The 24,628-nt window shown below is 44.6% G+C and overlaps 1 protein-coding gene across 2 annotated transcripts in view; it reads right to left on the reverse strand.

The window, feature by feature from the left end:
* The window catches only part of DAPK1 (death associated protein kinase 1), a 178,058-nt gene that overhangs the window by 41,631 nt on the left and 111,799 nt on the right, over positions 1-24,628 (reverse strand). For both annotated transcript variants that reach the window (XM_054582936.1, XM_054582934.1), the window contains exons 4-16: positions 12,761-12,899; positions 10,886-11,015; positions 10,668-10,716; positions 10,554-10,580; positions 9,914-10,066; positions 9,507-9,552; positions 7,164-7,253; positions 6,581-6,673; positions 4,975-5,094; positions 4,421-4,519; positions 3,477-3,575; positions 2,075-2,173; positions 905-1,102 (exon numbers count right to left, since the gene is read on the reverse strand). In XM_054582936.1, coding sequence (XP_054438911.1) covers positions 905-1,102; positions 2,075-2,173; positions 3,477-3,575; positions 4,421-4,519; positions 4,975-5,094; positions 6,581-6,673; positions 7,164-7,253; positions 9,507-9,552; positions 9,914-10,066; positions 10,554-10,580; positions 10,668-10,716; positions 10,886-11,015; positions 12,761-12,899 — 1,342 coding nt within the window. The remainder of the gene's footprint in view (positions 1-904; positions 1,103-2,074; positions 2,174-3,476; positions 3,576-4,420; positions 4,520-4,974; positions 5,095-6,580; positions 6,674-7,163; positions 7,254-9,506; positions 9,553-9,913; positions 10,067-10,553; positions 10,581-10,667; positions 10,717-10,885; positions 11,016-12,760; positions 12,900-24,628) is intronic.

The following is a 24,628-nucleotide window of genomic DNA, read 5'->3' on the forward strand; positions in this document are numbered from 1 at the left end:
TGCTCAGCAATCTTTACACCAGGAGCAACTGAGAAAGCGACGTGAAGTAATTTGCTCGAGGGCTATGAAAAGCAAATATAACATTCTTAACCTCTGTATCTCACTAAAGGCCAGTCTGAGAATTCCTCCTACCTATTATAGAATCCCCCGTGAACAGATGGCTTGAGTTTCAGGAGCTGGGTAGAGGGTTTGGAAACATTTCTGTAACTTATCTGTTGTTGAGTTTCTTAATCTCAGCATATTGACAGTTTGGTGCTGTCCTGAGGGTTTGTAGGATATAAGCAGCACCACTGGTCTATATCTACTAGATGCCAATAGTAATGCCCGCCCATGGTGTGACAACCAACAAACGTCTCTACCTGTTACCAAATGTCCCCTGGGGGCAAGATCACCCCTAGTTAAGAACCACTTCTCTGTACCATGAAAATGCTCACAAATGGCAGTTACTAAGTTAACTACAGTGTCCAAATCTGACTGTATATGTCAACATCACAGCCTCATTTTAAGTACAAGTTAACAATAAAAACAGATTATGTTGAACTTGCTCAATTAAAAAAGGAATACCTGGTCTAGAATAGAGAAATAAGAGTGGTTTATTGTCTTTCTAGAAAATAGGTGACGGAAATAAATAAACCACCTATTTCTTTTGTTTATCTACAAATTAATAGTGTGTTGCCAATTTTAGTCCTAAATGAGTATTGTCTTGGGCTCAGCCATCATCGTTGTACCTGCTCCAAGTTAAAAAGGGTAAAAATAAAAGAGACCTGAGTAATGTGGTCAATTCATAAATTCTGCTACATGCCACGAATAAATATTAATTATTAAACAGAATCTAGAAAAGTTCAGTCCCTCTAGCCCCCCAGGTCTCTTCTCAGTGCGTTTGATACATTCACCGACAAAGTACCTTGTCAGAGGCATTAAGGTCGGCTCCGTGTTCAGCCAGACACTCTACGATGTCGTGGTAGCCCCTGGCAGAGGCTGTCAGGAGGGGCGTCTCCCCTTCTCGGTTCTTAACGTTCACGTTGCAGCCAGCTTCACAAAGGGCTTTGGCCACAGAGTAATAGCCATGCCAGGCAGCGCAGTGCAGGGGGGTTTCTTCTTCCTGGTCGAGGAGACAAGTGCGTAGAGGAGGAGATTGCAGTAACGTCATCAGACTCCTGCTGAATTTGGCAGCAAAGTCAAGGCAACGGAGAGAATGAGCTAATGGCTATTGGGGTGAAATATTTATCTGAAGTAATAGAGATGGGCCTCCGCTTCATTAGTTTTCTTTCTCAGTACTTGTGCGTTGGGTGAATCTGGCATTCTCAGCATATGAGTGGTAACTGACTTTTGGGAACCCACTGAAACCAACAGCTCAGCTCTTTTGAACGATACAGCCCTAGTGTAGGTGAATTTTTAGCATCTTTCTTATAAAAGTGCCTTCGTTTACTTCATCTGAGATTACTAACAGGAGAGCACTTCTTTGAACAAGAATTCTTCTAACAATCTTGATGCCTCACATTTCTGTCATGCATATAACAAAGATGAGTCACATAGATGTATTATTGCTGTGGCAAATAGAATAACCATACTTTAGTAAGTCAAGGAAAGGGTTTGCCATAAGGGCTATAGGGTTGTAAGGCTATGTATTCATAGTCGACATCATTAGACACACATGTCCATCTGTGAAAGACCATTCTGGTGTTGTGGTTACTGACAGGGACTCTGGAACCAGACTGTGTCGTTTCAAATCCCAAACCCCAGCTTCACCACTTATGAACTGTATGAACTCGGGCCAAGATACTGAACATTTCCCTGCCTCAGTTTCCTCTTCTGTAAAATGAGAATGATAGTAATAGTAATCCACCTCACAGGTTGTCCAGGGGATTAAATAAATGAATGAATAAATTAAATACATACATACATACATACATACATACATACATATATACATAATGCTTCTATGTGAGGCTCTGCCCTATGGAATCTAAGCAGAAACTTGGACAAAACTCAGAGGACTGAGCCATATTGCTATCTGCCTGTGTATCCATGGAGACAGCAGAAGGAAGAGAAGGCACCAGCCACCATGACCCACCTTGTCCTGGAAATTGGGATTGGAGCCAAAGTTGCACAGTAACTGAACCACGTCGGCATGGCCGTAGCGAGCTGCCACGTGAAGGGCTGTCTCCCCAGACTGCAAAAGAAACAGCCCAAGATTCAGAGCGCCCCTGGGAGCAGGCCGTGGGGATTAGAACGCACAGGACCAGAGGCCCACTCCACACACACCTGGCTCCATATCCTCCCCACGGGGGGTGCCCACCCTTCTCCATCCAGATGCCTCTCTGGTGATGGGGCCAGGAACCCCGGGGCGGAGTGCCCATAGCTAGTGGTAAACCCGAACACCTGGCTCCTCCTGTTTGTCATAAACCCCCCAGGAGAGAATGCGTTCCCTGGTCTGCGATGGCTGTTTTCAAATTTCTTTGTCTACTGATGCTCTATGTGATTTCTTTAAACACACAACTCCCTCTTTTAACAAAAGGTTCATCATACAGCAGATATTTAAATGTATAGTTTTATTTATTAACACGTTTCAGATTTCACTGCCTATGTTTAGAATCTCATTTCTTATATTCTCATCACTATTTAGCCCATATAATAATTTTCAGTGAAGGAAGTAATTTTCAGTAATTTTAAGGAAGCAACTTTCTTCAGGTATTTTCCTTATATCTGCCAAAAAATTACCAGAATAGACCGATTAAAACAAAGCAAAACGAAATATTGCCACCTGACAGAAAACTGCCATCATAAATTCGCGTGTCTTTGATATGTCATTCTTAGCTATGGTGCAGTGCACAATCCATACAACTGCATGTGACAGCTCTGACAAACATGACAAATTATTCGGCAGGTGTTAGGAGCAGAGAAGGGCTGCACAGTAGAATCCATAATGGACGAGAAGGATGAGAATCCCCGGAACAGGTGCAGGACTGGGGTATGGAGTGAATGAAACATAAATGTGAAGGTAAGGTATCTTGCTAAGTCAATAATTTTTATAACACCTTCGCCCCTCAAAGCCTTATTTTACACGCATTGTCTCATTAATCCTTCTCGTGCCAGTGATTGTAAGGTCAGCACTGTCGGCCACTTCAAAGATGCAGAGTATGGTAAAGAGACATGCACATGGTGAGTCAATGCGAGGATCAGGACTGGGGTCTCTTTCTGGTTGTCTTTCCACTAGAACTTTGAGTTTTCATGTTATTCATGCAAGGCAATTTACTGCTTCCATGTCGTGGCAACTAGCTGGCAGATTTCAGCTAAAAGCAGATTTCAATATTAGAGCAAGCCACCAGGAAAAACAAATTTCTACATTAAATTCTCCATAGGAAGATTTTAGTCCCAAATCCTTGTTCATTGGGTCCTGATGTGCGTGGCAGGCTGATGCTCAAATGAAGCCTTTTATTACTTTCCCCTGTTCCTAAGAAGAGAAGTGGCCTTACCTTGTCTTTAACATCCAAAGGGCATTTGTTCTCATGGAGAAATTTCAAGGTATCTACGTGGCCATGCCGAGAGGCCCAGTAGATGGCATTTGATCCACCCTGTATGAAAAAACATGGAGGCACATTTCCAGAAAGCTGATGGATCTGAATGCACGTCCCTCAGACACACCCGATTTCCCTTCCCATGTGATGGCAAACTCCCAAGAAGCAACTTCCATGAGTGAAAGTTTTTATTTTCCATTTTATTTTTTTATTTTTGCATAGGGACCGAGGTGATGTAAGCTGTTAATGTTCCAGGGAGCTGGAGGAAGGGGATAAAGGAGCTCTGTGTATTATCTTTGCATGTTGCGGGGCGGGGGTGGGTAAACCTTAAATTATTTCAAAATGACGAGTTGTTGTTTTTTTCTTAAAACCTTTATCTGAACTTCTGGTTAGAATTCCGTATATTGTCAAGGGCTAGATCTAGTCCTTTGACGGTTCTGTTGAAAGTCCATGGAAGCTGATGACAGAGCCATTGTAATGATTATCAGCTGTCAATCAATATGTCTATACTTTCAATGTGATTTATATCTCAAAGCACATCATCCTTCTCTGTGTTCCTAATAAACAAGCAGGCAAATACATTTCTGTTGAGATTAATTAGACAGTTAAAATCTTTCCAGATGTGACATCTTATAACACTGTTCAGTAAATGAGATCAGTGAGGAGAAGAATCTGGGATAGTGTACATACAGAGGCTAATATTCAAAAACAGAGCCCAGAAAAAGACTGATATTTTCCTCTTTATAACATATGTTAGATTGGACCAGGCTATTTAAGCAGTTCATCTTCCTTTATAGGAAACTGAAGTGGAATATATATATTATTTTCTGTTACCTCTAGGATTAGAAACATTTGGGAATGCTTAAAAAATTAACTTATTTGCAATAAAACAGAATTATGACCTTATCCTGGACATCAATTCTTGAGCCTCTTTTAATAAGCAACTGCAGCATCTGAATATTTCCACAGCCCGCAGCAATAAGTAGCGGAGGTGTCCCATGCTGGAATAGGCAAGAAAAAAATATAATTTTTCAGGTTTGGTAGGAAAGAAAAAGCCAAAACTATCATTGCTGTCCCACACACCTTCCTGTGTCTCAATAGGTGCCTAAAGACTGCCGCATAACAGGAATGGAAGACAGTCAGAACGCAGCGCCTTTCCTCTTTTGGAGTCACTATCAAAGGTGACATTTTCATTTGCAGGATGAGTAGATTTAAAATTTTGTGGTTAGAAGTGTAATTGGTACCTGAGGGATAGCCTTGCATGAAAAAAGGCCCTGAAAGCAAAAAGACCTTACTTATAAGTCACTTCACTCTCTAAAATAGAAGTTTTTTCACAGTATGGAGTTTGCACGTAGAAGGGAGAATGAAGAAGCAGTTGGGGTCTCTCCACTATGGACCTGAAGGTGCACAGCCAGCACGGCCACCCTCCACTATCCCTGACAGAAGAGCATCAGACCTTGTTGGGTTGGTTAACATCGTAGTTGGACAATGAGCCCAGGAGATGCTGCAGGCCTGGGACGTTGTCATCATTGATGGCATGGATGATGGCTTTCATCACAAAGGAGTCTTCCTCGTCCTTGAGAGAGACAGCAAAAAGATTGTTATAACACGTCCTCATGATCGGCAGGATATGGAGATGAATGAGAACCAAGGTCTGGGAGGAAGTCTTCCCACCTGCAGCTCCTATACCACCCTGGGTTCCTCTTCTACCTTAAACTTTTCTTGTAGTAAATGTAATTTCTCCCAACTGATTATTCAGGAAGATTTTAATGGACAATATTTATTCATTCTCATCATCTTACTTAGATGAATAGTTTTTATCTTTTCTTTGGTCCCGCTCTCAACCTCACGCAATTCCCAAATCCAGCCTTCCTCCTCTTCCTCTCCCTTCATCTAACTTGCTTCTTTCTCTCCCACTTCTTCTTCTCCTTCTCCTTCTTCTTCTTCTTCTTCTTTTTAACATTTCCTGTCTCTTCTTATTCTACAAGTCTGGAGCTCAAGCCTCAGGGAAACTACTGACTTCAGGGGGAAAAGAAAGAGCCGGTGTCTGCTGATACGTGATTTTACCCTTGGAATCCCTGGGTTCCACTCAGGAAATGCTGACTATTCAGTTACAGGAGTAGCCTGGTTCCCACAGAATCACCCTTTCTGCTTTTCCTGGAGTCCCCTTTACCTCCAGTGTTAACAAAGCCCCGTTGTCTAATTGTCTGGGGAAAGTCTTGTTGAATTCAAATATGTCTGGTCATATCTGAAGAGTTAATCTGTGATTAGGTTTCAGTTTGGATTAAGGGAAAAAAAATTATAGAGTTGTTTTCAAGGGCTTTGGACAGTCAACAATGACAACAAAACAGGTAGGTTTAGCCTTCTGGTTTACTACCAACTATACCAGCAAGCCCTACTGCATTTTCCTTAATTTTCTGGTGTGTATGTATGTTGAGTGGGAGGACTGTCTGACCCTTTTATACTATTACAATCCAGAAGTCTCCTAGGTCAGTGGCAACAGAAGACTCTCATATTATATGTTATTTATTTATATTTAGAGACAGGGGCAGGGAGGGAGAAAGAGAGGGAGAGAAACATCGATGTGTGACAGATACATCAGTCAGTTGGGACCTGGTCTGCAACCCAGGCAAGTGCACTGACTGGGAATTGAACTGGCAACCTTTCAGTTGCAGGCCGGCACTCAATCCACTGAGCCACACCGTCCAGGGATAGAAGGCACTCATTTTAGTTCATAAAAATTAAAATGAGAGCCCTTCCTTCTTCTACTGGCCAGCCTCACTTCTATCAAACTGTGTGTGTGGGAGGAGGTAAATGGTAGTGTTAGAAGAAGTAAGGTGGGAGTAGGTATAATGCCAATCCAAACACAAAGAAAAAGGGTGAAAGAAGCACTAGAGTACATCAAACCTGCCACTTCAACTTCCAATCCTGAGTAGAGGAAGGGTAGGCCTCACATTTACAGACTTCAGGTTTTCTGAGTTGTTGAACACATCAAACAACCTAGACATTCTGAGTCTACAGTGCTAAGACAGAACCTCACCAAGGCAAACACATTTGCTTACCAGAGTGTCATCGCTCCTGGCAACACTCATGTTACTTCTGGACAAGAACGACCTGGATAATCTTTGGCACAGTGATATCAAGCGAACGGATTGCTTTAAAGAAAGAAAAAAGAGGATAAATAAAGGCAGGGGGAGAGGAGGAGAGAGAGCTTATGATAACAATACTCAAACTGGTGCAAATGACAGCCTTTGAGATGGCATTCACTGCTGGTAGCATGTATTCTTCAGGGGCAGGCATGATGGATCATGCTTGCTTAAAGAATAATTCTACAGGCCTTACAAATCAAGACAACAGAAGAAAGAGAACGTCTCTGTCTGCTTTTCATTATTAAACTACAGAACTGGATTTCCGATATCCATTCCCTCTCGATATTTTGTTCTTTATTCTTTGAGGAATTAGATCTTACTCTAGCAAAACCGTGGCATGACCCTCCTCTGAGAAGCAGGGTATGCAATGGTCTCGCCCTGTGTCCTTGGTCCCAGGCAAGCTGGTAATGGTAGATAATGTGACTATTAAAGCTCATACAATTGTTTGAAATGAACAGGAAATAAACTTGTAAATCCCTCCATATCATAATCTTACTTTCCATTTTTTCCGGGCTGCAAACTTCTTGAATTTCTCCATGTTTACTGCTGATGCTTTTCTACTAAGTGCTTGTTGGGTATCTTTCGGCTAAAATGAAAGTCCAAGAAAAAAAAAATTAGACCTCTCAAATTACAGAAATGTCTTACATGACAACTTTTTGAGACCTTTCATTAGTTGGGATCCTTGCTCACACATTGACCTTGCTCAAATATCAAAATAAATTGAGATAATATGCAAGATCTAGGCACCTAGGGCTGTAGAGGCTGACACCTCTGGCTGAGGGTTTGGTATGATCTGTACAGATTGGATCTTGGGGAAAAGCTGAAAAGTTGAGCTTGGACCAACCTGAATCACAACTTTCCATAAGAGAGTTTGGGAATGGCAAGATGCACAGTGAGGCCATGTTATGAGACATTCGAACTTGAATATCATCAAGTAATTTAGAGCTGGGAGGGACCTCGGAGGTCAGTGAATTCAGCCTGTCTGATGGCATCAGAACGCCTTCTACCGCATCTTTTTCAGGAAGCCACGTAGCTCTGCCTCTGAGAGGAACAGACACCATCGACTTCTCGTGGAGATGAGAGAACTGCCAGGACCTTGAACAGGCAGAGTTCTCCAGCCGCCCCAAACCGACTTCTGTACTGCAGGTCGTCGCACCCCTGTCTGCTTACTGGTTCCATGATTTTATTCTGTAACTGCCACATTCCCCCACTCTTAGGCCCTTCTGTTCTAGCTGTAGGAACTTCAGGTCTTTTTTTTTTTTTTTAATTTTTTATAAAAGTTTATTTGAACTAAACTGATGCTGGGGAGAAAGATTTCAAATGCTCTGGAGAATGACCAATTCAGTTTCTTTGATGAAAAAATTAAGGACGATTACGTGATGATGGGCAAAAGCAAGGTGGGGATTAAATTACACGATAGCTAGAAGAGAGAAGATGTGGGCTCTCCTGAAGATGGTGCCCCCTTATTTCAAAGATGTGTTAACACAGATGCACAGCAACAATGGACAGGGCTTGCTTAAGGTAAAGATAAACCTTGTAATAAAAAAGGTGATATGCTTGGCAATGGGCAGCTGGCAGCTTGTCCCAGGCCAATCCCCTGAAGCTGTCCCCAAGGCCCTTTTCTCTGATTTCCCGGACAGCTAAGGCAGGCCAGCCTAGGCTCTCCTGTTGTTTCTTCTATGCTAAGCCTCTCCTTGTTTTACTGTCCCCAGCTTTAATAAATGCATCCTCACAGTCCACTGACCTCGCGCTGGGAAATCTCTCCTACATGAAGTCTAGGACCCACACACGATGTGCTGGCCCTAGGCAGACCAGCTCCAGGCCAGGCCCTGTCTGGTAACAATGTTTCTAGGATAAACCTCTCTCCACAGCCTGGGATAACTACTTTAGATTCACCAGATACACTGATTCTGCATCTTATTACAATAGATGCAGTCCTATAGAAGTATTTCTTTGCTCTCTGTTTAAAAACATCTAGAGGCAACTTTGCTTTCTAACATGTTGGTTCTTTTATTCTGCTCCTATGTACCTGTTAAAGCTATAATTTACAATATATAATATTTGATTAGTCAGAAAATTGAAGGACTACTGTTGGCTAATAAAATGGCCAGGTTAACTCAAAGAAGTAATGTATAAATACTTTCAAATTTTGTTATTGCATATCTTCCAAGAATTAGCCATGCTAATCCATTTATTAAGCAATAACTTAAAAAAATAAAGTTATATGCCTGTGGCATGACTACCCACTATGGCCTGCTCAGTTAAGAACTGGGGATCAGATCGCCCAGTGAGGTTACTTTCTGTGGGCTCCCTTTTCTTCATCCATGGTGACCTCGGTTCTTTAATCTAAATGCCAACAGGGAGGTAATGTAACGGTGTGGTATGCAAGGGGGTGGCCGCAGGCCCTGGCACAAAGGCAGCTGCGCCAAGTTTCTGGTGGCCTTGTGGGATGAGGGCTCAGTTTTGGAAGCTCTTCCAATTTTTCAAAAGAAGTTGGAAATCCAGGTTTGATATATTTAAACGCTGGAAATTAATTTTAAAAACATTTAAAAATATTGTTGGAGCTAACACCCCACAGGCCAAAACAAGTATTGAATAGGCTTGATCTTCAGCTCCCTGTGTATAGTCACCCCGAAATATGATAACTGTCTCTCCTCTCCACCTCCGTTATCATTAGCATACTTCCATCTGTTAGTTGTGTTAAAATAGGGCACCAGTAGCACACACAGTACTCCAGAGGTGGCCTGTGGTTAGGACCCACAGTTACTAGTAATAACCTAGAACAAACGGCTTTCAGGATGCCCTCTAATACCCAAGCCAGTCACAATATGCAACTTACCTTGATCCAGGGGTGCTGCAAACTATCTTGAATTGTCATTCTCTTCCTTTGTAAGGAGAGGGGAAAGAAAAAAAAAACACTGTGACCATAGAAGCAAACACTAATGTTGTTTCCATGCTGGCTGGGCCTATAAAACAGAACTTCTAGAAAATGCAGTTGGGGCCTGCTTCATGGAAGCGAGCTGAAAACGTCAGTCTTTGTATAGTTACTTCACTCTGCTTGCAGGACTGACTACGCAGGTACAAAGGACCCTGCCTGCGTTGTCTGAGGCACTTCTCACGGCACTTCCCTTTGCCAGGAGTGAACAGCCAGGTTCCTGTAGACATGGCCCTGTGCACAGGCCAGGGACTAACCCTCGTCTGGCTGAGGCCACGGCTGAGCACCTTTCGAGTAAAATAGACACTCACTTTGGATCCTTGACAAGCAGTCTTCTTATGAAATCTTTGGCTAGGGCACTGGTATTACTGAAGTATTCTTCCTCAAATTCATAGTTGACAGCGGATACATTTGCTAATGTTTCTTGCTTAGTGTCTCCGAGAAATGGCGAGGCCCCACTTAAGCTGTTAATAAAGTGGAGCACAGAACAGGAACAATTACCCCTGGTGTTGTCATTTCATTCCCATAATATCGGATAAGGGGAGTGAGGAATAAGATGATAATCTGGTGCTTGGACAATCTCTTTAGAATTCCATTATACTCTATAGGGCATTTTAATTGTCATGCACAAAAGCTTCAGCTGAATGCAAAGGATGCATTTAAAAAGTTAATTTGGAACAGCGTCTAGTTCGTAAAAAGAAAACCCTCCCCGATTTTCTCAGGGATGGACAGACATGCTTTCTTCCAGTGATTATGCTGCAGTTTCTGATGGCTCATTTTGAATTAGGAGAAAATGTTTGATTAGTATAAACTAAACGTGCTCTGGGGGTGTAAAATGAATGTTTACATAAAAAGCATGCATAATCTGAGGAGATCAACATGACTGATTAGTAAAACATATGGTCTCAAAGGAAGAGGGAAAGAATAAAAGTTGTGGATTTTGGTACTTACAGAATATAGGTGATTACCCCAATACTCCTAGACCCAAAACAGAAACAAAAACAAATGTCAGAAGAACAATATATTAAATCAGAAAAATGACAACATCAAGGGCGCATTACTTACCACATGTCTGCCTCAAGACCAAGAGGCTCATAGTTGACTATCTCAGGAGCTAAGAGGAAATAAATGCACATTTAGTTTTTGAAGGAAGCACACCAACAGATAGCATCTACACGTATAAACCAGAAACACGTACCAGAGAAATGATGCTACAGCAGGGGAAGATTTTACCAACATAATGTTTATGAGAAATAAATGACCAAAGGAGCAAAGAGACTTACCAACAAATTCTGGTGTCCCAAATATGTTTTTGAATTCATTTCCAAAGTCAATTTTATGGGCCAACCCGAAGTCGATGATCTTGATCCGAGGTTTGGGAACATTTCTATCCAAAAGCATTATGTTTTCGGGCTTAAAGAAAAAGAGAAATTAGTGCAGCAATGTTCATTGCAGCGATACGCATAATAATGGAAAAGTTGAAAAAACCCGGTGTCTATCAACAGAGGAGTGGATAAACAAAATGTGGTAGATACATATAAAGGAATATTACTCAGCCTTAGAAAGGAAGTAAATTCTGAAACACGACACAACGTGGCAGAACCTTAAAGACATTATGCTAACTGAAATAAGCCAGATAAAAACGGATAAATATTCTATGATTTCACTTGTATGAAGTGCTTGGAATGGGCAAATTCACAGAGACAAAAAGTAAAATGGTGGCTAGAGAAGATGGGGCTGGGGAAGGATGGGGAGTTCCTGTTCATTGGACACATATTTTAGTGTGGGAAGATCAGTAAGTTCTAGAAATGGATGGTGGTAATGGTTGCACAACAAAGTGAATACGCTAATGCCATGGAACTGCATACTTGAAGATGGTTAGAATGGTAAATTATACATTATCTTCATTTTACTATAATTAAAAAAACTAGCAGCCATGATATGCTGTGCTGAGGACAAGGTGGCTGAATAGTCCTTCCTCTCCCTTGAAAAAACAACTGAAAAATTGGTACAAAGAATACATGCAAGAAAACACCAGGAAAAGGAAATGTTTTGGTTTAGGTTCTCCCAGGAGTACACCTGTGACAGGGATTCAGGTGCAAGTGGCTTATGTGGGGGCCGCTTGGCAGAGAAATGGAGAGGCAAGAAATGGAAGGAAGCTGATGCAAGGTGTCTTATCAAGGTGGGATGACTGGAGTGCCATTCCTTTCAGGAACTTTCAGGACGCAGGAGGGAGTTAGGGTGTTTGTCAACCGCCTCTCCATCCTTCATTGCTAGGAGCTGCTTCTGTGGGCATTTACTCTTTGACGTTTCCAGCTCCCAGGGCAGAGGGCCGTGGGTATTTGCAACAGCAGTCTTTGGGGTATGTGTTAATGAGTGCTGGGGGGATCCAGATGGGGCTTTAACAGCTTCACTAGAATAAGTACGAATGAAATTCTTCGTCCTCTAAAGTTCTATCCTAGCTCCAATGATTTGAATCATTCACTTGGCAACTGCTTACACGCTGCTCTGTGACAGTCTTTTCACTGCCTTGGATTGTATCTTGAATCTTAACATTGTCACTCCCTGTTGCTGCTCATGGGTGCCTTACCTTCCCAGATACCAGAACCTCTGTGATGGTTGGGAGTATGTCATTTTCTCCCATAATGCCCTGCCTCCAGCCAGGCATGATCCCACTTAGCCGGTCTCAGAGTTTGGCTTGATTGATAGCTGGTGACAAGAGTCAGGCCCATAGCCTTTGCATCAAGAGGAAGAGTAGAGATCAAGGCACCTTTTATCTTACATGCCCTGCAGCCACAGGGGGATAGTGACCAGGAAGACAGAGGGCACTCCAGGCTGACAATGTCCCATCACCAACCGCAGCTCCCTTGCTTAAAGACCTGGCTGGTAAGACCCTCGAGTTTCCTTAGGGATTCTAGAATGTAATCATCAATCTTAAGCCTCTATTCCATAGAAAGCTTGCAGTTTCTGCAGGAGGCATGCATTATACACTTGCTAATCTACAGGGATAATTCCATTTGCTAAACCCACAGGAACGACACAAGTTATCTCTTACAAATGTCTCAAACTTTCTTAGCAAACAAACAGCCAATGCAGCCAATGGAAGCCAATGCTGTGGTTTCCATCAGCTTCTATCTAGCTAACACTCAGCAACATACCTTGAGATCAAAGTGGGCAATCTGAAGGGAGTGCAGGTAGTAAACACCATTAAGAATTTGTTTGAGAAATTCGGTTGCTTCCTCTTCAGTCAAAGATTCCTTTTCCGCTAAGAAGTCAAACAGCTCCCCGCCTGCAACACTGGAAACCAAGAAGCAGAGGTTATTGATGACAATTCTGTTTCATGTTGAGCTACTCTCTCATAGACTATTGGTGCACTCAAATTTCAGGCAAGAGAAGAGCATAAGGATGTGCTAAGCACAGAATCAGAATTCTCCATGCTCCCAATCACTGGATGAGAAATCTGCATTCAGGTACATTTGTGTGGAAGCACTTGGGTACCATTTTCCTAATAGTGCTATGTTCACAAATGAGGGGAAGATGCAGAGACATGATGGGGGGAAAAATCAATGTAACCTTAAAACATTTTAATTAAACATAGTTGGAGGTAAAGTCTTAAGTCACTGACTAAGAAACAAAATGAGCCAACCTCGTATAGAATTTATTAAAAATACATCTTCCTAGCTCACTCAGCGAGTACCTGGAAAGTTCATATCTGTATGTTAACCAATTTTTTAAAACCTCAAATCACAATATATAGCCTGATAAGAATTTTTTCTTTTGTATTTGTTTATATGTAAATCCCTATATATTTATAAAAACCGTATTTAGTAATGAATTTAACAAATACCTGAACTAGTAAGAAAAAACTTACACAAAATTGAAATGCACTCGGTTGTTGAAGATGTCCTCCAGCCCCCGGCCGGCCGGACTGCAGGTGCCGCGAGGGCGGAGGCCGACCCCGGCGGTACCGCCCCCCGCACCCCCCTGCCCCGCCCCCGGCCCCGCTCCCCACACAGTGCCAGCCACCCAGCCACAGCGCGAGAGCGCACGACATTGTTATCAAGAGGATAAATGAACGAACTCCCTTGATTAATCGCAAATAACAGGGAACTTTTAATAAGACTTTTTATAAGTTAATGTTTATTGTTTAACCATACATCCACAACATAATAATTAACTGCAATTATGCACATAACCGCTGTGTTCAGTATCTTTCTTTCGGCAAGACAGCTCCATAAACATTATACCTACATCTACAATGGGTGCTATGAGATTAAACAATGACAACAGAAAAAAAAAAAGCTGTTTTTTTAAAGAAAAGTTTCAGAGTCCTCCCCTTTACCCTCCAAGTCAGTATTGTTCTTAGCCTGGTCCAGGGTCCGTGGGATCAGACTTGCTTGGGGTGTTTCAACAACGCAGACTTGGCGCCTTATTTCCAAACTGCGGCCTGAGAATTTCTGGGTGGGGATGAGGAAACGCAGCATTTTTAAGCAAGCACCTCAGGTGACTGTTTGCACACTAAAAACTGAGGACCCTTTTTCAAAGTCGTAATTGCCTGCCTCTGTGGCAAGGCCTCCCTCTGATATTTAACTCTGGGATATTTATTCAGAGGTCTATGTGACTCCTCCACCCTGGGGCCCAGGCAGAGGGTTCTGGCAGGTCTGCGCGTGTCCCAGCCAGAGCCAGCCAGGGAGGCCAGGAGCCCGCCGTGGCACAGGCCTGGAGTTGGCGACACTCCTGGGGTGTCTGCAGCCTCTGGGTCTCGCTGCCCTCCCCTCTCCCCTCTCCACAGTGCACGTGCCCAGCGCTGGCTCCCACGCAATCCCGTGAACCCTCTGCTTCTCACTTTTCTATGTTCTTCCTTCTCTTACAACCAACAATAACAAAGAGCAAATCCTTCAACCATAAGAAACAAAATGGAGGAAACATGGGAAATTGTCACCCGACCAATGCTGAGACAGATGCTGCAGCATGTTTGCTTCTGTGCCCCCTGGCGCCGGCGGCCAGCACTTAAGGTGACCACAGCACTGTGGGCCCCCCACTGGCCCATCGGCTCAAATCTTAATTTTGCAGCCAGAAGGTCAGTCCTTCCCTCTGAGCCTCATTTTTCTCACCACATGGGAATAATAGGAGCTATTTGTTTCAGGGTTTTGAGGTTTAAAGATAATATTCATAAAACAACTGGCAGACAGGTCTGGCAGGAGGCTGTGGCCCAGCGGTGGGACTGGTGCTATAATAAAGGAAGGAAGCTCCTTCCTGCAGAGTGCCCCCCCCACCCCCCACCCGCCCCGCAGGCTCCAATGTGAAACCCAGTCCCGCTTCTTCCCTCTCCCCTGGCTCCTGTCCATTGGGGTGGCCAGACCCTGCAGTCCGGGAGGGGCTTCTCCTGTGACTGGTGCCCCGTCCCAGCTTCTCCGCTCCCCATCCCCCTCCCCTCCAGGGCCTTGAACACGCACCCTCGCTCCCACAGGCTGCTGGTTTCCTGACCCGAAGAAACAACCGGGGCTGGCTGCCTGGAGTTGGGGAGAATCTGAGAGCATCCAAACAGCTTGGTTCAGTGTGGAGGCCCAAGTCCTTCCTAGGAACCCCACAGCTGCCCCAGGCCAGGCCTTTGCTCTCTTTTGTGGCCGACATGGCCACCTCTTGTCCCCCTATTCAGTCTTCTTGTGCTGAGCAACTCCAGCAGAGCTTCCTGACCACGTAAGTGAGAACCAGGAACAACCCTGGGGCCCCCAAGTGAGGGGCCAGCCTGTGAGGGGTCAGTGCCTGATCAAAACTGACAGAAAGGAGGCGCGGGGCATCTTTAGTTTTCTCCATCAACCCTGCTCGCAGGTCCTGTTCGGGTCTCATGTTGTTCATGATGAGGTCCCCATCATCTCTTGTCCAGGAGGCCAAATCATCCAGCTAGACCTCAGGAGGGTTAGGGGAGCCCTCATCTCACTGGTCTTGGAGAACACCCTACACACATACGCATCCTCCTTCACACCAATATGGGAAGGCAGATGTTTCAGCTGTGAACCTCTGCTTATAAAATCTTTAGTTAACAATCAAAGTAAGTGGGCTCTGGCTGGTGTGGCTCAGTGGATTGACTGCCAGCCTGTGAACCAAAGGGTCACGGGTTGATTCCCAGTCAGGGCATCTGCCTGGGTTGCCAGTCAGGTTCCCAGTAGAGGGCGCATGAGAGGCAACCACACATTGATGTTTCTCTCCCTCTCTTTTCTCTCTCCCTTCCCCTCTCTAAAAATAAATAAAGACACTCTTAAAAAAAAAGTGAGTGATTTTAACCAGGGTTTGGGGAGCATGACAAGCATCTTTGACAATTTACCCCCTGTTTAGCACAGCCCCTCCCCTCAATCTCAGAAGGTAGAAAGTGACCTGAAGGTTTTTTTCACGTAGGTCCTTTCACATACATGCTCGGAACCAGAACGCAAATGCTTACAACGTTGTTGCTGAAGAGCCAAATAATGTTAACACGGTGATCGGGCAACCCTTGGCACTTTCTTTCACTCTTTGTTCCAAATTTTACATTTTGTTTAAGAGAAGGAAGATTGATGGAGTGGGAGAGAGATGAGCAATCTGTGCAGCAAATTTAGAAAGTAAGTCTAACCTCCTTTATTAGGTCTTTGAGTCAGAGTGTTTTAAATTATAGCATTATCATGGAAATTATGTGAAATGAATGCTAATAAGCATTGGCTGTTTTTGCCAAGAGAGCTGGAAAATAGGAAGTTTCCCTCTCCTCCCGTTCCTCTCCCTCCCACCGCTGCCTCCCCAAGAGCTAGCCGTAACAGAGTGTAATTAGGGCACATTACAGCTTTAAAAACAAAGTGGGCCTTCAGAGTGACATAAGAGGAATTATCACAGGACTCCAATTTCTAAAATAAAACACTATTTGGGGTTCCTAAGCCTTGCTAGGAATTGTGCAAAACATAACAGGACTTGATTCTGGACTGGGTCTGGTCATAACGGAAACTTTAGGAGACTCTTGGCTACAAGAGGAGCCATTTCAAGGCAAACGTGATTCTTTAGTGTTGGGCTCAATTTCCCCACTCGGTGTCCCGGGGCACGTATGTGTGGTTGGTAAACTGGGGGCCCCTGGGACAAGTCAGGAAGCAAGTATGCTCTGCCGGGGCACACCCTCATGCGCGCCCTGGCTGCTAAGGCACTGAACCCTGGGAGGCAGGCTGGCAGGAGGACTGGCGGGGCCTCAGCACACAGGCCCCCGCCTCCAGCCCTGGCCTCGGGCTGAAAAGAAATTACGGAAGTCGCGTCCCTTCTCTGGACCTCAACTTTGCTATTGGTATAATAAAAGGGTTGGACAACTGGGTAAAGTGACTTTTTAAATAACCTTAGTGTACATAAAAATAATTGGGAGAATTCGCTAAAAATGCAATTTTTTAGAACCCACTTACTGAGGTTCGGACTCGGCAGGTGGGGCCACAGGACCTGCACTGTAACAATCACTTGGGTGATTCTGATGCTGACGGACCACACCGAGAGACGCTGATCTCTCAGGTGTGACTATTTCAGGTTCACAGGCCCGTGAGTGGGTGTGGCGGATCTGTTGCTATGCTCCCACCAAACTTACCTTTGCCTCCTAGATGCAGAGCGAATCTGCACTCCCCAGTCCCCTGGATTCCAGGAGTAGTTCGAGCCAATGGAACGTGAACCAAAATGACGTGTGTCACCTTCAGGACCGGCTCCTGACACATCCTGCACAATCCTGCACTCTCTCCCTCTTCTCTCTTTGGCCACCTGAATACAGGTGACCCAGCAGAGGCCCCAAAGGGAGACCAGGGGACAGCAGAGATATTAGACAGCAGAGAATATGGATCCCCGAGTCACTGCCGGAGGGATGAGCCACCCCACCTGTAACATCCACACTGGACTCTGAGCAAGTGAGAAATAAATCCTATCATGTTAAGCCACTGAGATTTTGTGGTTGTGTTCCCTCTGCTCTATATACAAATTTATTTAATTGGATGTAATAAAATAATACATTTTTAAAATTATAATTAAAGAAAAGCAACCAATGCAAAGCACAGAGTACACTGTTTTAGTTTTCTATTGTTGTGTAACAGATTTAGTGGCTTTAAACATGACAATTGTTTTTTAACCTCTTAAGGTTTCTGTGGATCAGGAATCCAGGAAGGGTTGGCTGGGCAGCTCTGGCTCAGGGTCTGTCATGGGGGTACCATCAGACGGTGGCTGAATCTGAACCTGTAGAATTGTTGGAGCATCTAGAAGCGGCCTGGGCATCTCTCTCCAGGTGGTCTCAGGTCTCCATTTGGCCCAGCCGGGCTTCCTCACAGCACGGCAGACTCAAGACAAGTGGACTATTTGCACGGCAGTCCACAGCTCCAAGGCAAGTGTTCCAGAAAGCAGGGCTGAAGCTGCCTCAGAAGTCATACAGCATCAAAAGTGAGTCCTAAACCCATTCAGATTCAACGAAAGGGGATTTAGACTCCATCTCTTGATGGGGGGATTTCCAGGGTCTAGATACACAGGAAGGCTGGGAGATGGTGCTGCAACCATCTTTGGAAAATATGTCATTCTACCTATGACAGATGAACTGAAATTCTCCATCTCACTTTATCCTAGATGTGTATTTTGTAAGGGTCAGGTGCAGGCAGTTATATTAGTTTGCTAGAGCAGCACTAACAAACTGGGTGGCTTCAGACAATAGAAATTCATTGCGACTCAGTCCTGGACGTCTGCAATCCAGGTGTCAGCAGGGTCACACTCCCTCTGAAACCTGCAGGGGGGTCTTCTCGCTTCTTCCAACCTTTGGCAGCTGCCGGCAACCTCCGGCGTTCCTTGGATGCAGACGCATTGCTCCAATCCCCGCCTTCACGTAGACTCATCCCCGTGTCTCTCTGCAGGGTCTTCCCTCTGTGCATGTCTGTGTCTGTGCTAATTTCCCCTTTTTATAAGGACACCAGTCAGATTGAATTAGGACCCACCCTAGCGGCCTCCTTTTAACCTGATTACATCTGGTAAGACTCTGTTTTCAAATAAGGTCACATACTGATGTACTGAGGTTAGGGCTTCAAACTTATCTTTTTTTTTTTTTTTTTTTTGCAGGGTGGGGGTGCATAATTCAACCCACAACAGGGAGTAACTGCTCATAGGCTGCAAACAAAATGTTACAGGATAGATAAAGCAACTCAGAAGGACACAAGGAAGGGGAAGGATAATTACCATCTGATAGTGTTTTTTGTTAGTCTTGCTTTCAGGTTCTCCTGTGAAGGAAGGGTTCATTCATGCACTGTTAAAAATTTTTTAAATTCAGGTCATAAAAATGTGGGTGACAAATGTATATCTGCTCTAGTCCTGAAGCGATTCCCTCAACCCTTTGAGATGATTCTTGTTTTATTTACTTATTTTTAATCCTCACCTGGGGACATTTTGTCATCATTTTTAGAGAGAGAGGAAGGGAGAAAGAGAAACACCGATGTGAGAGAGAAGCTTCCATTGCTTGTCTCCCATACGTGTCTGCCTGAGAACTGCACGTACCTGGACTGGGTATCTTACTCACCTGGTCTGGGGAATCGAACCTGCACCTACACATGTGCCTTGGCTGGGAGTAAAACCCACAACCTTTTGGTTTTGGGAAGACGCTGCACGCAACTAAACCACTCCCGCCAGGGCAACGTTTCTTCTTTTAAACATAACTGTCCTGCTGGCTGGGACATGAAGGTGTGAGTGGAAGGAAGTACCCACAGCTTCTTGGCTCTGCCTCTCAATAAAGCAAAACTTGAAACTCAGCGCTCCATTGAGTGAAACTCATTGTCCGCATTGTGTGTTGACCGTTTTATCTTGTTGACTTTGGGGAAGTCCTGGAGGGTTTTCACATTTTTACTTCTCCCATTCTAATTTAAATTCCTTAGGTAACTGAGGACTTGGGGGAATGTAAAACTGAAGCTGAGGAATCTACAGGGAAAGATGAGGGCTAACTCCCTCCATTTCGCATTTGTGAAATATATGTGACTTCAAGGTCCAGAAATAGGCTGGGAACATGGGTCTCTGCTTATATACTGTGTTGTCCCCACATTACACAAAAAATATCAAAGGAATTCCTAACCTCCACACTCCTTTGAATCCAAAATGTAAGATGTCTCTGAAAATACATTTTCTATCTGTTTCATCTAAAATTCAAGTAACAACTTGAAATGAGTTCTGGGGATTCTCACAGAAAAGAAATACTGGCTCTCAAAATTCATGGAGAAACTGACCTTTCGTTTTCATTTTACCCAGGGAGGTTGTGCAAAAAGCAGGCAGGAGCCTTCTGAAGGTTTCTAGGATGAAATCCCTAAGGGACAAATATTGCTCAAAGGTTAAAAGGCGTTGGAGGCAGGCATTCTGGGTTTCAATCTGGACTCTGGGACTCATAGGCTAAATTACTTTCTGAGGCACAGCTGCTTTGCCTATGGGGATATTAACACTTACTGTTCATTATTACTGCTGGGGGGTGGGGGTGGGATAAGGGCATGAATGTCTGGCACAAGGTAGTGCCTTCACTTCCCTTCACCACGGGCAACAGGGTGAGAAAAACCTTTGAAGCTACTCTCTGTGTTTATCTCTTGTGCAGATGCTAACCATGGTGTGAGATTCTGATGCGGCCATCACACTAACAATGGAATGAGGCTACGCATGCCTGTGGGTATGTTATCAGTGTAACTAGAACAGAGGAGCAAAGGGAACTACATATTGAGTTTAATAAACTGAGGCGCATAATAAACCTGCTTGCTAGCCAGAAAGCTACAGCTTCACACCCCAGGGGATTAGAGGATTGCTTCCCCAAGGGGATTAAGGCCCCTCCCTCCCTCCCTCCCTCCCTCCTTTGGTCCCTCCCTCCCTCCTTCCCTTCCACCTTCCCTCACTACCTTTCCTTGGGGATTGTTGCAGTGCACAGAGGAAGGTGCAGCTCGATGCTCACTAGAGGCCTGTCAGTCTAACTAGGGGGGATGAACCCATCCAAAGCCTGCAAATATTTGGGAGGTCGGTTGGTCATTTTGAGAAAGCACCTGGTCTGTCACAATCCCAAGGTCCTGGTTATAACCCCAGAGGAACAAAGCTCGTTCTCTCTTGCTTGTGACCTGAACTGCCATGGTGCACGCACCTGTTCTCTCCATGGGCGTGTGGCCCATGGCCCCTAGGAGGGAGCCCGGATACCACAGCACAGCAATCGACTACAGCTGGAAACACACGCTGAGCCTGCTGGACACTGAAGTGGACTGACTTTAATGTGGAGCCTAAACTCTGGGCACTGGCCTTCCTCCTGGCCCTATCAGACAGGTTGGACTTTTTCCATGGTGAGACAGACGGAGGTGGGATCTTGGGAAGCCAGAACTCCCTTAATTCTACATCATCGATAAACCCGTACCACAGAGCCCCGTCCTCCCATGAGGGTCTCAAGAAATTCTTTTTCTTCGGACGCTGCAAGGGCCCGCGTCCACCGACAGCAGTTAACAAATAGTAGGGTTTTCCTGAAATGGGTGAACATTCCTGGGGCCAAAAATCTGGGGAAGAGGTGGGTACTTGGACAAGTAACAGGTAACTTGGAAGCTGGGCTGTGGCTCTGTGGGCAAGAGAACACCTGTCTCTGAACCCTCCCTTGAGTCTGGACAGAGAAGAATTTAGAAGTGCTTCAGAGCAGCCGGGGAGGGTTGGGAGAAAGGTCGCCCGAAGGGGCAGGAGGGAGGCAGCTGCGGCTCAGGCAAAGGAAGTGCCAGCCGCCCCAACCCAACAGCTCCCATTTAATGCGACTCTCCTTCCCTCCTGTTACATAAAGATGTATTTAGCCTGTTTGTGTCCAGTCTCCATTTTGTAACGGGAAATTAAAGAAAAAGCAGTTTCTTGCTTAGGCAACTGTTAAGGGAAGACTGAGGCCAGTATGGAGGGGATTAGAGAGAATCCTCAAGAGACATTCCATCTCATGGGCCAAATGACCAGCACACCCAGACGCTCCTTCCCCACATGTGGCCCCCGCAGGCCAACCCGGAGGATCTGGGCCTCCCAAGGGCAATGGCACATTCGCCCACGCCGTTCTGGCGGGGGAGAGCAGAACTCTAATTTTGTCTCTTAAAAATATTACACAAGCATTACATACATATATTCTCCCTAAGAAAAACAAAAACATTTATATGTAAAACTAAGGTCCATCTGACTAGCTCCCCTCCTCCCCAGCCCTGGCCCTCTCCCTCCCTAGCTTCCCCAAAGCAGAGCCTATTATGAATATGGTGTACACCCTTCAGAACGTTGTATGCATGTTCCGTGAACTACACAGCATCAATTTATGGATGTTTTAAGAACATAAATGGCATCGGACTATATGTGCTATTCTGCAATTTGCTCTTTCACCTCAGCAATGGTATAGAGTTCTTGCATTCTACTTTTTGCTGCTGCCTTACATTTATGGGGATGTCCAGGTCAGAGTTTATCTAGCCATTTACGTGTTTTCAATTTTTCACTATCACAAACAATGAGGCAATGATTTTTTGCTGTACCTGCTTCCTCTGAGGGTGTGAGATTTTTTTCTTAGCCTGAGGATATATGGTCCAATAGAGAATCTCTGGGTTGAAGGTTAGGCTGGCTTTTATGAATTTAAGGAGTGTGCTGCATCTCCAGAGCCTCCTGCTTGGTATTATTGTTTTGGGCTACTCTGAAGGGTAAAATTAGTGAGTTACTGTTTTATCCTACATTTCCCTGCTTGATAGCGAGACTGATACTGTTTCATAGGCCATTTGTATTTGAGTGGGTATACACTGTCTGTCCACACCCTTTGTCCATTTTTCTATTGGACTGTCGCTGTTTTTAATTTTAATTGATTGATAGATGTCCATTACCCCCTCTTGATACTAAGCTTTGATTTCTTCTATATTCCAAATGTTTTTCCCAATCTGTCACTAGTCTTTTTAACTTTGCTTAAAGTGATGTTTTGTTGAACAGAGCTTCTAAACTTGGATGCAGTCAAACTTATCAATCTATGTAGAAATCAAGGTTTTCCTAAACCAGATGTGAAGACAATGAAATAGCAGGTGGAAATTAACAGCTCTGTGATCCATAGCGAAGTACATAATCTTTCTGCGCTCGTAGATATTAGTGATGGCTGCTTGTGATGGGAGCCCGGAAGGCAAATGGAATTTCAAACTGGAATTTTTTCCAGCACTGCTGTTCCTTCCCATATCCCTGCACATCTCTAGATTGGGAGCCGCCTGTGGCAGCATGATGTACCGGTGACCCCCTGAGCCTACTGCAGAGCCAACTCCATGCATCTTTTCCCAACTCCACCTCCAGTGACATCACGTCAGAACTGGAAATAGGCCGTGGAGGGATTTGTATCATAGGAATAGACAAACATTACATATTAGGGCTTTTCTTTTCTTTAAAAAAAAAAAAACATTTTATTTATTTATTTTTTTAGAGCGAGGAGAAGGAAAGAGAGAGGGAGAGAAACAGTGATTGGTTGCCTCTTGTATGTGCCCTGACCAGGGCCCAAACCTGTAACCCAGGCGTGTGCCCTGACCAGGAATCAAACTGGCAACCTTTCGCTTTGCAGGACGACACCCAACCACCTGATGTACACCAATTCAGGGCCAACTCATGGCTTTTCTTGCCTGGATAACCCTTTGTTACACATTTACTAGCACACCACTGACTTATAGTATCCCAGGCACAGGCAACTGCCTGCATAACTTTCAGCTGAGGCTGCTGTTCCTACTCACGGACAACTCTAGTGAGAAAATTCTTTCTGTGTAGACTTGAAATCTAGCTCTAGTTCTGCCTTTTAGAACAAACTTTTTCTTTAACAGCATTTGTGGGCCATACAGTCTCTGTTGCAACTTTTTGACTCTGCTACATATTCTTGTTTTTTTCTTCAGCCCTTTAAAAATGTTATACTGATTTTCCTCGAAATCTATGCGTAAACAGGCAGCAGGCTCCGGCCCACTGGCTGTAGTTTGCCAAGCCCTGCTCACAAACATCGTGGGTCACAGAGTACGGGCCACTCTGTGGCCTACGCAGTCACCCTCCCTGTCTCTGAAGATGGTTCTCACATACTCCTGGGTCTTTTCTTCTCAAGCCTAGGATTCTGCCAGGGTTGCTCTTAAAAGTCAATGCCAAATACAGGTGAAGTGATTTAGGAAGGTTTCTAGACTCTGCCTCACTGGGCGTCGGTAGCTGTGGTGGGCACTGATGTTCCAGGCCCGGGGAAGGCAGGAACAGGTATGGAAACCTGGGCTGAGGTGGGTCAGGTGCTCTGGTCAACTCGAATGTCACAGCATCTAGAAGCAGCAGAGCACAGGGGACCTGTGCACATCCCAGCTATGTGATCCGGGGCCCCAACAGTTGCCTGGCTGATGCTACCGGAAACAGAGACGAGCCAGCACGGGAGAGCCCTGCCCACATTGCAGATCCACGATCAAAACAAATGACTGTTGCCATCTTAAGTCACTGAGCTGTGAAGTTGTTATGCAGCAAAAGGTAATGAGATCGGGATCAGAACCCTACTTCCTTGGGCTTTGCAAAGATTAAATGTCTATAACCTGCTTAGCTCAAGGCTTGGCACATAAAAAGTCCTCAATGAATGGTAATTATTATTCAGAAAATATACATCTGCGTGAATTCCCTTCCAGAGGTGAGGAGGAATGTTTTACCTCCTTATCTTAGGGAGTTTGGTCCTCAGGTCAAGGTTTCTTTCTAAAGAGTCTGATGTTTTTTTGTGGCTTCTTTATATTAAATGGGATAAAATGAAAAGCACCGAGCATAGAGCATGGCATATAGTAGTTGCTCAGGAAATGTCAGAAATCTTTCTGCTGTGCTGCCCAGAAACTTCCAGCCTACCATGCAAACACTATAGCTGACAGTTCTGCCTGACCCTTACACTCTCCAAGAACTAACAATTTTATTTCAGTTCCTTGGCATCCAGGTAGACATGGGGCCTCCAGGATTCAAGGGGGACAGACTGACTGACAAGAAAACTGGACAAATGGAGACTCGGTCTGTATGATTTTAGAGTTGTATGCTTT

This window comes from Pteronotus mesoamericanus, unplaced genomic scaffold (genome assembly GCF_021234165.1).
Source record: "Pteronotus mesoamericanus isolate MK-2021 breed Mesoamerican mustached bat unplaced genomic scaffold, CSHL_Meso_final contig_73, whole genome shotgun sequence".
NCBI lineage: Eukaryota > Metazoa > Chordata > Mammalia > Chiroptera > Mormoopidae > Pteronotus > Pteronotus mesoamericanus.